Here is an 11,389-nt window from a genome sequence, read left to right as displayed (position 1 = left end):
TTGTTTAAAACTTATTTAAGATTTTAGATTCCTATATGTTGAATGTATGCACCATCCTGCCAAAGTAAATTCCGTATTTGTGTGAACTTTCATGGCGAAAAAAACCCTTTCTGATTCTGATTCATAGACTACAATGTTATATCAATAGGAATCGATTCAAACGCTCTCCTTTTCTAACACAATCGATTCTCATGGTAGGTATCCCAATGGGATTCGATTCTATACGCTTTAAATCACTAGCTAGATCGATTCCTATGTTATTAGAACAAATCGCCATAATCAATTCCCATGTTATCGAAAATGTATTCGATTCCATTTTACACTCACGACCAACGTCAATTCCAATGCAGTCCCAATAGGGATCGATGCCATCGGCTCCATTTTTGACCACTATCGATTCGCATATGTTATCCCCATAGGAATCGATCCGAGTTTTTAATTTAACCTTGAATCGATTTCCTCAGCACGTGACTTGGGTGAGGCGGGCGCGTGGGTGCGTGTGGGGTTAATGGCGATGTCGAAACTCTACAAACTTGGCCTACTCTTCCCCTTCATCCTGCCTCTCCTCCTCCTCCACCACCTCGTCACGTGCAGCAGCCACGGTGAGCAGAGCCCGAGGCGGTCGATAAATCGGGTGCCAGGTTGTGATTGTGGGGGGAGTGGTGGTGCAGTGGTTAGCGCACTGTGTGAGTGTGTGTGTGGAGAGTGGTGGTGCAGTGGTTAGCGCACTGTGTGAGTGTGGAGTGGTGGTGCAGTGGTTAGCGCACTGTGTAAGTGTGAGTGGGGAGTGGTGGTGCAGTGGGTAGCGCACTGTGTGAGTGTGGAGTGGTGGTGCAGTGGTTAGCGCACTGTGTGTGTGGGGGGAGTGGTGGTGCAGTGGTTAGCGCACTGTGTGTGTGAGTGAGGAGTGGTGGTGCAGTGGTTAGCGCACTGTGTGGGGAGTGGTGGTGCAGTGGTTAGCGCACTGTGTGTGCAGAGGGAGTGGTGGTGCAGTGGTTAGCACACTGTGTGAGTGTGGGGAGTGGTGATGCAGTAGTTAGCGCACTGTGTGTGTGAGTGAGGAGTGGTGGTGCAGTGGTTAGCGCACTGTGTGTGAGTGTGTGGGGAGTGGTGGTGCAGTGGTTAGCGCACTGTGTGTGCAGAGGGAGTGGTGGTGCAGTGGTTAGCACACTGTGTGAGTGTGGGGAGTGGTGATGCAGTAGTTAGCGCACTGTGTGTGTGAGTGAGGAGTGGTGGTGCAGTGGTTAGCGCACTGTGTGTGAGTGTGTGGGGAGTGGTGGTGCAGTTGTTAGCGCACTGTGTGTGTGTGAGTGGGGAGTGGTGGTGCAGTGGTTAGCGCACTGTATGTGTGTGGGGAGTGGTGGTGCAGTGGGTAGCACACTGTGTGTGTAAGTGTGTGGGGAGTGGTGGTGCAGTGGTTAACGCACTGTGTGTATGTGAGTGGGGAGTGGTGGTGCAGTGGTTAGCGCACTGTGTGTGTGTGAGTGGGGAGTGGTGGTGCAGTGGTTAGCACACTGTGTGGGTGTGAGTGGGGAGTGGTGGTGCAGTGGTTAACGCACTGTGTGTGTGTGGAGTGGTGGTGCAGTGGTTAGCACACTGTGTGTGTAAGTGTGTGGGGAGTGGTGGTGCAGTGGTTAACGCACTGTGTGTGTGAGTGAGGAGTGGTGGTGCAGTGGTTAGCGCACTCTTGAGTGTTTTTTCCCCATCTGCCCAGCTCCGCTGTTCCCACTGAATGTTCGTTTGGAGTCTCGAGACCTCCTGGCGACCCTTTGCTGGGACCCCGTTGAAGCGGCTCCCAGTGGGGAGGGAGGGGATAGACCCCCACTTGTTGATCCTTTAACCATCAACTCGACCACCACCACCACGACCAACTCAACGTTCCTGAATGTTACATACACAGTTCAGAGCAAACTGTGAGATGCTCACTCACTCACTCAGCCACTCACTCACCAACCCACTCACTCACCAACCCATTCACTCACCCACTCACTCAGCCACTCACTCACCAACCCACTCACTCACCCACTCACTCACCAACCCACTCACCAACCCACTCACCCACTCACTCACCCACTCACTCACCCACTCACTCACTCACCAACCTACTCACTCACCCACTCACTCACCAACCCACTCACCAACCAATTACCCACTCACTCACCAACCCACTCACCCACCCACTCACCCACTCACTCACCAACCCACTCACTCACCAACCCACTCACTCACCCACTCACTCACCAACCCACTCACTCACCCACTCACCAACCAACTTACCCACTCACTCACCAACCCACTCACCCACCCACTCACCCACTCACTCACCAACCCACTCACCAACCCACTCACTCACCAACCCACTCACTCACCCACTCACTCACCAACCCACTCACTCATCCACTCACCAACCAACTTACCCACTCACTCACCAACCCACTCACCCACCCACTCACCCACTCACTCACCAACCCACTCAATCACCCACTCACTCACCCACTCAATCACCCACTCACCCATTCACCCACTCACTCACCAACCCATTCACCCACTCACCAACCCACTCACCCACTCACTCACCAACCCAGTCACCCACCAACCCACTCACTCACACACACACCCATTCACCCACTCACTCACCAACCCACTCACCCACCAACCCACTCACACACACACGTCTCTCTCACCCACTGGCTCCTCACCACCCTCACCACTCCTCCCTGTGTCTCTGTCTGCGCAGCTTCAGACGAGCCCGCTGGCAGACCGTCTGCGCTGCCACAACGGAGACACGGTGCGACGTCTCCTCGGCGCTGGACGATCCCGGTGGCCGCTACCTCCTCCGTGTGAGATTCTCCTTCTCATCCTCGCCATCACGATCCTCACCCTGGGTAGCGGTTGTGGTCGTGCCCTTGAGGGAAAGTGAGTGGCACGAGATTGTACATATGCCTGTGTCTTTGTGTGTGTCTCTCTCTCTGTGTCTGTGTGTGTGTGTCTCTCTCTGTGTCTGTGTGTGTGTCTCTCTCTGTGTCTCTCTCTCTGTGTCTCTCTTTGTCCGTGCCTGTCTGGTGCTCACTAACAGCACTTGCCCCAACGGTGTTTTTCAGGCTACACGGAGGATCTTTGTCATCTTTGTCTGTGTGTGTCTCTCTGTGTGTTTGTGTCTCTGTGTATGTCTGTGACTTTTTCTGCCTGTGTGTGTGTCTTCGGCTCACAGGGGGAGATCACACAAACTCCACTCACTCGCTGTGTAGGACAGGGGAAGATCACACAAACTCCACTCACACTGTAGAACGGGGGGAGATCACACAAACTCCAGTCACTTGCTCTGTAGGACAGGGGAAGATCACACAAACTCCACTCACACTGTAGAACAGGGGGAGATCACACAAACTCCACTCACTCGCTGTGTAGGACGGGGGGATGATCACACAAACTCCACTCACACACTCTGTAGGACAGGGGGAGATCACACAAACTCCACTCGCTCTGTAGGACAGGGGGAGATCACACAAACTCCACTTGCTCTGTAGGACAGGGGGAGATCACACAAACTCCACTCACTCGCTGTGTAGGACAGGGGGAGATCACACAAACTCCACTCACACTGTAGAACAGGGGGAGATCACACAAACTCCACTCACTCACTCTGTAGGACAGGGGGAGATCACACAAACTCCACTCACTCGCTGTGTAGGACAGGGGGAGATCACACAAACTCCACTCACTCTGTAGAACAGGGGGAGATCACAAACTCCATTCACTCACTCTGTAGGACGGTGGGAGATCATACAAACTCAACTCACTCACTCACTCTGTAGGACAGGGGGAGATCACACAAACTCCACTCACTCTGTAGGACAGGGGGAGATCACACAAACTCAACTCACTTGCTGTGTAGGACAGGGGGAGATCACACAAACTCCACTCACACTGTAGAACAGGGGAGATCACACAAACTCCACTCACTCACTCTGTAGAACAGGGGGAGATCACACAAACTCCACTCACTCACTCACTCTGTAGGACAGGGGGAGATCACACAAACTCCACTCACTCTGTAGAACAGGGAGAGATCACACAAACTCCACTCACTCACTCTGAAGAACAGGGGGAGATCACACAAACTCCACTCACTCACTCTGTAGGACAGGGGGAGATCATACAAACTCCACTCTGTAAAACAGGGGGAGATCACACAAACTCCACACACTCACTCTGTAGAACAAGGGGAGATCACACAAACTCCACTCACTCTGTAGGACAGGGGGAGATCATACTAACTCCACTCACTCTGTAGGACAGGGGGAGATCATACAAACTCAACTCACTCACTCACTCTGTAGGACAGGGGGGGATCACACAAACTCCACTCACTCTGTAGGACAGGGGGAGATCACACAAACTCAACTCACTTGCTGTGTAGGACAGGGGGAGATCACACAAACTCGACTCACACTGTAGAACAGGGGAGATCACACAAACTCCACTCACTCACTCTGTAGAACAGGGGGAGATCACACAAACTCCACTCACTCACTCACTCTGTAGGACAGGGGGACATCACACAAACTCCACTCGCTCTGTAGGACAGGGGGAGATCACACAAACTCCACTCACTCGCTGTGTAGGACAGGGGGAGATCACACAAACTCCACTCACACTGTAGAACAGGGGGAGATCACACAAACTCCACTCACTCACTCTGTAGGACAGGGGGAGATCACACAAACTCCACTCACTCGCTGTGTAGGACGGGGGGATGATCACACAAACTCCACTCACACACTCTGTAGGACAGGGGGAGATCACACAAACTCCACTCGCTCTGTAGGACAGGGGGAGATCACACAAACTCCACTTGCTCTGTAGGACAGGGGGAGATCACACAAACTCCACTCACTCGCTGTGTAGGACAGGGGGAGATCACACAAACTCCACTCACACTGTAGAACAGGGGGAGATCACACAAACTCCACTCACTCACTCTGTAGGACAGGGGGAGATCACACAAACTCCACTCACTCGCTGTGTAGGACAGGGGGAGATCACACAAACTCCACTCACTCTGTAGAACAGGGGGAGATCACAAACTCCATTCACTCACTCTGTAGGACGGTGGGAGATCATACAAACTCAACTCACTCACTCACTCTGTAGGACAGGGGGAGATCACACAAACTCCACTCACTCTGTAGGACAGGGGGAGATCACACAAACTCAACTCACTTGCTGTGGAGGACAGGGGGAGATCACACAAACTCCACTCACACTGTAGAACAGGGGAGATCACACAAACTCCACTCACTCTGTAGAACAGGGGGAGATCACACAAACTCCACTCACTCACTCACTCTGTAGGACAGGGGGAGATCACACAAACTCCACTCACTCTGTAGAACAGGGAGAGATCACACAAACTCCACTCACTCACTCTGTAGAACAGGGGGAGATCACACAAACTCCACTCACTCACTCTGTAGGACAGGGGGAGATCATACAAACTCCACTCTGTAAAACAGGGGGAGATCACACAAACTCCACACACTCACTCTGTAGAACAGGGGGAGATCACACAAACTCCACTCACTCTGTAGGACAGGGGGAGATCATACTAACTCCACTCACTCTGTAGGACAGGGGGAGATCATACAAACTCAACTCACTCACTCACTCTGTAGGACAGGGGGGATCACACAAACTCCACTCACTCTGTAGGACAGGGGGAGATCACACAAACTCAACTCACTTGCTGTGTAGGACAGGGGCAGATCACACAAACTCCACTCACACTGTAGAACAGGGGAGATCACACAAACTCCACTCACTCACTCTGTAGAACAGGGGGAGATCACACAAACTCCACTCACTCACTCACTCTGTAGGACAGGGGGAGATCACACAAACTCCACTCGCTCTGTAGGACAGGGGGAGATCACACAAACTCCACTCACTCGCTGTGTAGGACAGGGGGAGATCACACAAACTCCACTCACACTGTAGAACAGGGGGAGATCACACAAACTCCACTCACTCACTCTGTAGGACAGGGGGAGATCACACAAACTCCACTCACTCGCTGTGTAGGACGGGGGGATGATCACACAAACTCCACTCACACACTCTGTAGGACAGGGGGAGATCACACAAACTCCACTCGCTCTGTAGGACAGGGGGAGATCACACAAACTCCACTTGCTCTGTAGGACAGGGGGAGATCACACAAACTCCACTCACTCGCTGTGTAGGACAGGGGGAGATCACACAAACTCCACTCACACTGTAGAACAGGGGGAGATCACACAAACTCCACTCACTCACTCTGTAGGACAGGGGGAGATCACACAAACTCCACTCACTCGCTGTGTAGGACAGGGGGAGATCACACAAACTCCACTCACTCTGTAGAACAGGGGGAGATCACAAACTCCATTCACTCACTCTGTAGGACGGTGGGAGATCATACAAACTCAACTCACTCACTCACTCTGTAGGACAGGGGGAGATCACACAAACTCCACTCACTCTGTAGGACAGGGGGAGATCACACAAACTCAACTCACTTGCTGTGTAGGACAGGGGGAGATCACACAAACTCCACTCACACTGTAGAACAGGGGAGATCACACAAACTCCACTCACTCACTCTGTAGAACAGGGGGAGATCACACAAACTCCACTCACTCACTCACTCTGTAGGACAGGGGGAGATCACACAAACTCCACTCACTCTGTAGAACACGGAGAGATCACACAAACTCCACTCACTCACTCTGTAAAACAGGGGGAGATCACACAAACTCCACACACTCACTCTGTAGAACAGGGGGAGATCACACAAACTCCACTCACTCTGTAGGACAGGGGGAGATCATACTAACTCCACTCACTCTGTAGGACAGGGGGAGATCATACAAACTCAACTCACTCACTCACTCTGTAGGACATGGGGGGATCACACAAACTCCACTCACTCTGTAGGACAGGGGGAGATCACACAAACTCAACTCACTTGCTGTGTAGGACAGGGGGAGATCACACAAACTCCACTCACACTGTAGAACAGGGGAGATCACACAAACTCCACTCACTCACTCTGTAGAACAGGGGGAGATCACACAAACTCCACTCACTCACTCACTCTGTAGGACAGGGGGAGATCACACAAACTCCACTCGCTCTGTAGGACAGGGGGAGATCACACAAACTCCACTCACTCGCTGTGTAGGACAGGGGGAGATCACACAAACTCCACTCACACTGTAGAACAGGGGGAGATCACACAAACTCCACTCACTCACTCTGTAGGACAGGGGGAGATCACACAAACTCCACTCACTCGCTGTGTAGGACAGGGGGAGATCACACAAACTCCACTCACTCTGTAGAACAGGGGGAGATCACAAACTCCATTCACTCACTCTGTAGGACGGTGGGAGATCATACAAACTCAACTCACTCACTCACTCTGTAGGACAGGGGGAGATCACACAAACTCCACTCACTCTGTAGAACAGGGAGAGATCACACAAACTCCACTCACTCACTCTGTAAAACAGGCGGAGATCACACAAACTCCACACACTCACTCTGTAGAACAGGGGGAGATCACACAAACTCCACTCACTCAGTAGGACAGAGGGAGATCATACTAACTCCACTCACTCTGTAGGACAGGGGGAGATCATACAAACTCAACTCACTCACTCACTCTGTAGGACAGGGGGGGATCACACAAACTCCACTCACTCTGTAGGACAGGGGGAGATCACACAAACTCAACTCACTTGCTGTGTAGGACAGGGGGAGATCACACAAACTCCACTCACACTGTAGAACAGGGGAGATCACACAAACTCCACTCACTCACTCTGTAGAACAGGGGGAGATCACACAAACTCCACTCACTCACTCACTCTGTAGGACAGGGGGAGATCACACAAACTCCACTCGCTCTGTAGGACAGGGGGAGATCACACAAACTCCACTCACTCGCTGTGTAGGACAGGGGGAGATCACACAAACTCCACTCACACTGTAGAACAGGGGGAGATCACACAAACTCCACTCACTCACTCTGTAGGACAGGGGGAGATCACACAAACTCCACTCACTCGCTGTGTAGGACAGGGGGAGATCACACAAACTCCACTCACTCTGTAGAACAGGGGGAGATCACAAACTCCATTCACTCACTCTGTAGGACGGTGGGAGATCATACAAACTCAACTCACTCACTCACTCTGTAGGACAGGGGGAGATCACACAAACTCCACTCACTCTGTAGGACAGGGGGAGATCACACAAACTCAACTCACTTGCTGTGTAGGACAGGGGGAGATCACACAAACTCCACTCACTCTGTACAACAGGGAGAGATCACACAAACTCCACTCACTCACTCTGTAGAACAGGGGGAGATCACACAAACTCCACTCACTCACTCTGTAGGACAGGGGGAGATCATACAAACTCCACTCTGTAAAACAGGGGGAGATCACACAAACTCCACACACTCACTCTGTAGAACAGGGGGAGATCACACAAACTCCACTCACTCTGTAGGACAGGGGGAGATCATACTAACTCCACTCACTCTGTAGGACAGGGGGAGATCATACAAACTCAACTCACTCACTCACTCTGTAGGACAGGGGGAGATCACACAAACTCAACTCACTTGCTGTGTAGGACAGGGGGAGATCACACAAACTCCACTCACACTGTAGAACAGGGGAGATCACACAAACTCCACTCACTCACTCTGTAGAACAGGGGGAGATCACACAAACTCCACTCACTCACTCACTCTGTAGGACAGGGGGAGATCACACAAACTCCACTCACTGTAGAACAGGGAGAGATCACACAAACTCCACTCACTCACTCTGTAGAACAGGGGGAGATCACACAAACTCCACTCACTCACTCTGTAGGACAGGGGGAGATCATACAAACTCCACTCTGTAAAACAGGGGGAGATCACACAAACTCCACACACTCACTCTGTAGAACAGGGGGAGATCACACAAACTCCACTCACTCTGTAGGACAGGGGGAGATCATACTAACTCCACTCACTCTGTAGGACAGGGGGAGATCATACAAACTCAACTCACTCACTCACTCTGTAGGACAGGGGGAGATCACACAAACTCCACTCACTCTGTAGGACAGGGGGAGATCACACAAACTCAACTCACTTGCTGTGTAGGACAGGGGGAGATCACACAAACTCCACTCACACTGTAGAACAGGGGAGATCACACAAACTCCACTCACTCACTCTGTAGAACAGGGGGAGATCACACAAACTCCACTCACTCACTCACTCTGTAGGACAGGGGGAGATCACACAAACTCCACTCACTCTGTAGAACAGGGAGAGATCACACAAACTCCACTCACTCACTCTGTAGAACAGGGGGAGATCACACAAACTCCACTCACTCACTCTGTAGGACAGGGGGAGATCATACAAACTCCACTCTGTAAAACAGGGGGAGATCACACAAACTCAACTCACTTGCTGTGTAGGACAGGGGGAGATCACACAAACTCCACTCACACTGTAGAACAGGGGAGATCACACAAACTCCACTCACTCACTCTGTAGAACAGGGGGAGATCACACAAACTCCACTCACTCACTCACTCTGTAGGACAGGGGGAGATCACACAAACTCCACTCACTCTGTAGAACAGGGAGAGATCACACAAACTCCACTCACTCACTCTGTAGAACAGGGGGAGATCACACAAACTCCACTCACTCACTCTGTAGGACAGGGGGAGATCATACAAACTCCACTCTGTAAAACAGGGGGAGATCACACAAACTCCACACACTCACTCTGTAGAACAGGGGGAGATCACACAAACTCCACTCACTCTGTAGGACAGGGGGAGATCATACTAACTCCACTCACTCTGTAGGACAGGGGGAGATCATACAAACTCAACTCACTCACTCACTCTGTAGGACAGGGGGAGATCACACAAACTCCACTCACACTGTAGAACAGGGGAGATCACACAAACTCCACTCACTCACTCTGTAGAACAGGGGGAGATCACACAAACTCCACTCACTCACTCTGTAGGACAGGGGGAGATCATACAAACTCCACTCTGTAAAACAAGGGGAGATCACACAAACTCCACACACTCACTCTGTAGAACAGGGGGAGATCACACAAACTCCACTCACTCTGTAGGACAGGGGGAGATCATACAAACTCCACTCACTCTGTAGAACAGGGGGAGATCACAAACTCCATTCACTCACTCTGTAGGACGGTGGGAGATCATACAAACTCAACTCACTCACTCACTCTGTAGGACAGGGGGAGATCACACAAACTCCACTCACTCTGTAGGACAGGGGGAGATCACACAAACTCAACTCACTTGCTGTGTAGGACAGGGGGAGATCACACAAACTCCACTCACTCTGTAGAACAGGGAGAGATCACACAAACTCCACTCACTCACTCTGTAGAACAGGGGGAGATCACACAAACTCCACTCACTCACTCTGTAGGACAGGGGGAGATCATACAAACTCCACTCTGTAAAACAGGGGGAGATCACACAAACTCCACACACTCACTCTGTAGAACAGGGGGAGATCACACAAACTCCACTCACTCTGTAGGACAGGGGGAGATCATACTAACTCCACTCACTCTGTAGGACAGGGGGAGATCATACAAACTCAACTCACTCACTCACTCTGTAGGACAGGGGGAGATCACACAAACTCCACTCACTCTGTAGGACAGGGGGAGATCACACAAACTCAACTCACTTGCTGTGTAGGACAGGGGGAGATCACACAAACTCCACTCACACTGTAGAACAGGGGAGATCACACAAACTCCACTCACTCACTCTGTAGAACAGGGGGAGATCACACAAACTCCACTCACTCACTCACTCTGTAGGACAGGGGGAGATCACACAAACTCCACTCACTCTGTAGAACAGGGAGAGATCACACAATCTCCACTCACTCACTCTGTAGAACAGGGGGAGATCACACAAACTCCACTCACTCACTCTGTAGGACAGGGGGAGATCATACAAACTCCACTCTGTAAAACAGGGGGAGATCACACAAACTCCACACACTCACTCTGTAGAACAGGGGGAGATTACACAAACTCCATTCACTCTGTAGGACAGGGGGAGATCATACTAACTCCACTCACTCTGTAGGACAGGGGGAGATCATACAAACTCAACTCACTCACTCACTCTGTAGGACAGGGGGAGATCACACAAACTCCACTCACTCTGTAGGACAGGGGGAGATCACACAAACTCAACTCACTTGCTGTGTAGGACAGGGGGAGATCACACAAACTCCACTCACACTGTAGAACAGGGGAGA

At 51.5% G+C, this 11,389-nt stretch overlaps 1 protein-coding gene across 1 annotated transcript in view; it reads left to right on the top strand.

Annotated features, from left to right (window-relative positions):
- The first annotated feature begins 459 nt into the window (after positions 1-459).
- Positions 460-11,389, top strand: part of LOC142908933 (uncharacterized) — a 96,890-nt gene continuing 85,960 nt past the window's right edge. The window contains exons 1-3 of the mRNA XM_076059607.1: positions 460-602; positions 1,715-1,913; positions 2,738-2,916. Of these exons, the coding sequence (XP_075915722.1) occupies positions 509-602; positions 1,715-1,913; positions 2,738-2,916 (472 nt within the window). The 5' untranslated portion in view covers positions 460-508. The remainder of the gene's footprint in view (positions 603-1,714; positions 1,914-2,737; positions 2,917-11,389) is intronic.

This window comes from Petromyzon marinus, unplaced genomic scaffold (assembly GCF_048934315.1).
Source record: "Petromyzon marinus isolate PM22_M1 ecotype Great Lakes invasive population unplaced genomic scaffold, UKy_Petmar_22M1.pri1.0 PM_G_Scaffold_11, whole genome shotgun sequence".
In the NCBI taxonomy this organism is placed as follows: domain Eukaryota; kingdom Metazoa; phylum Chordata; class Hyperoartia; order Petromyzontiformes; family Petromyzontidae; genus Petromyzon; species Petromyzon marinus.
The sequence above is the reverse complement of the archived record's forward strand: the minus strand, read 5'-3'. Positions and strand labels throughout refer to the sequence as shown.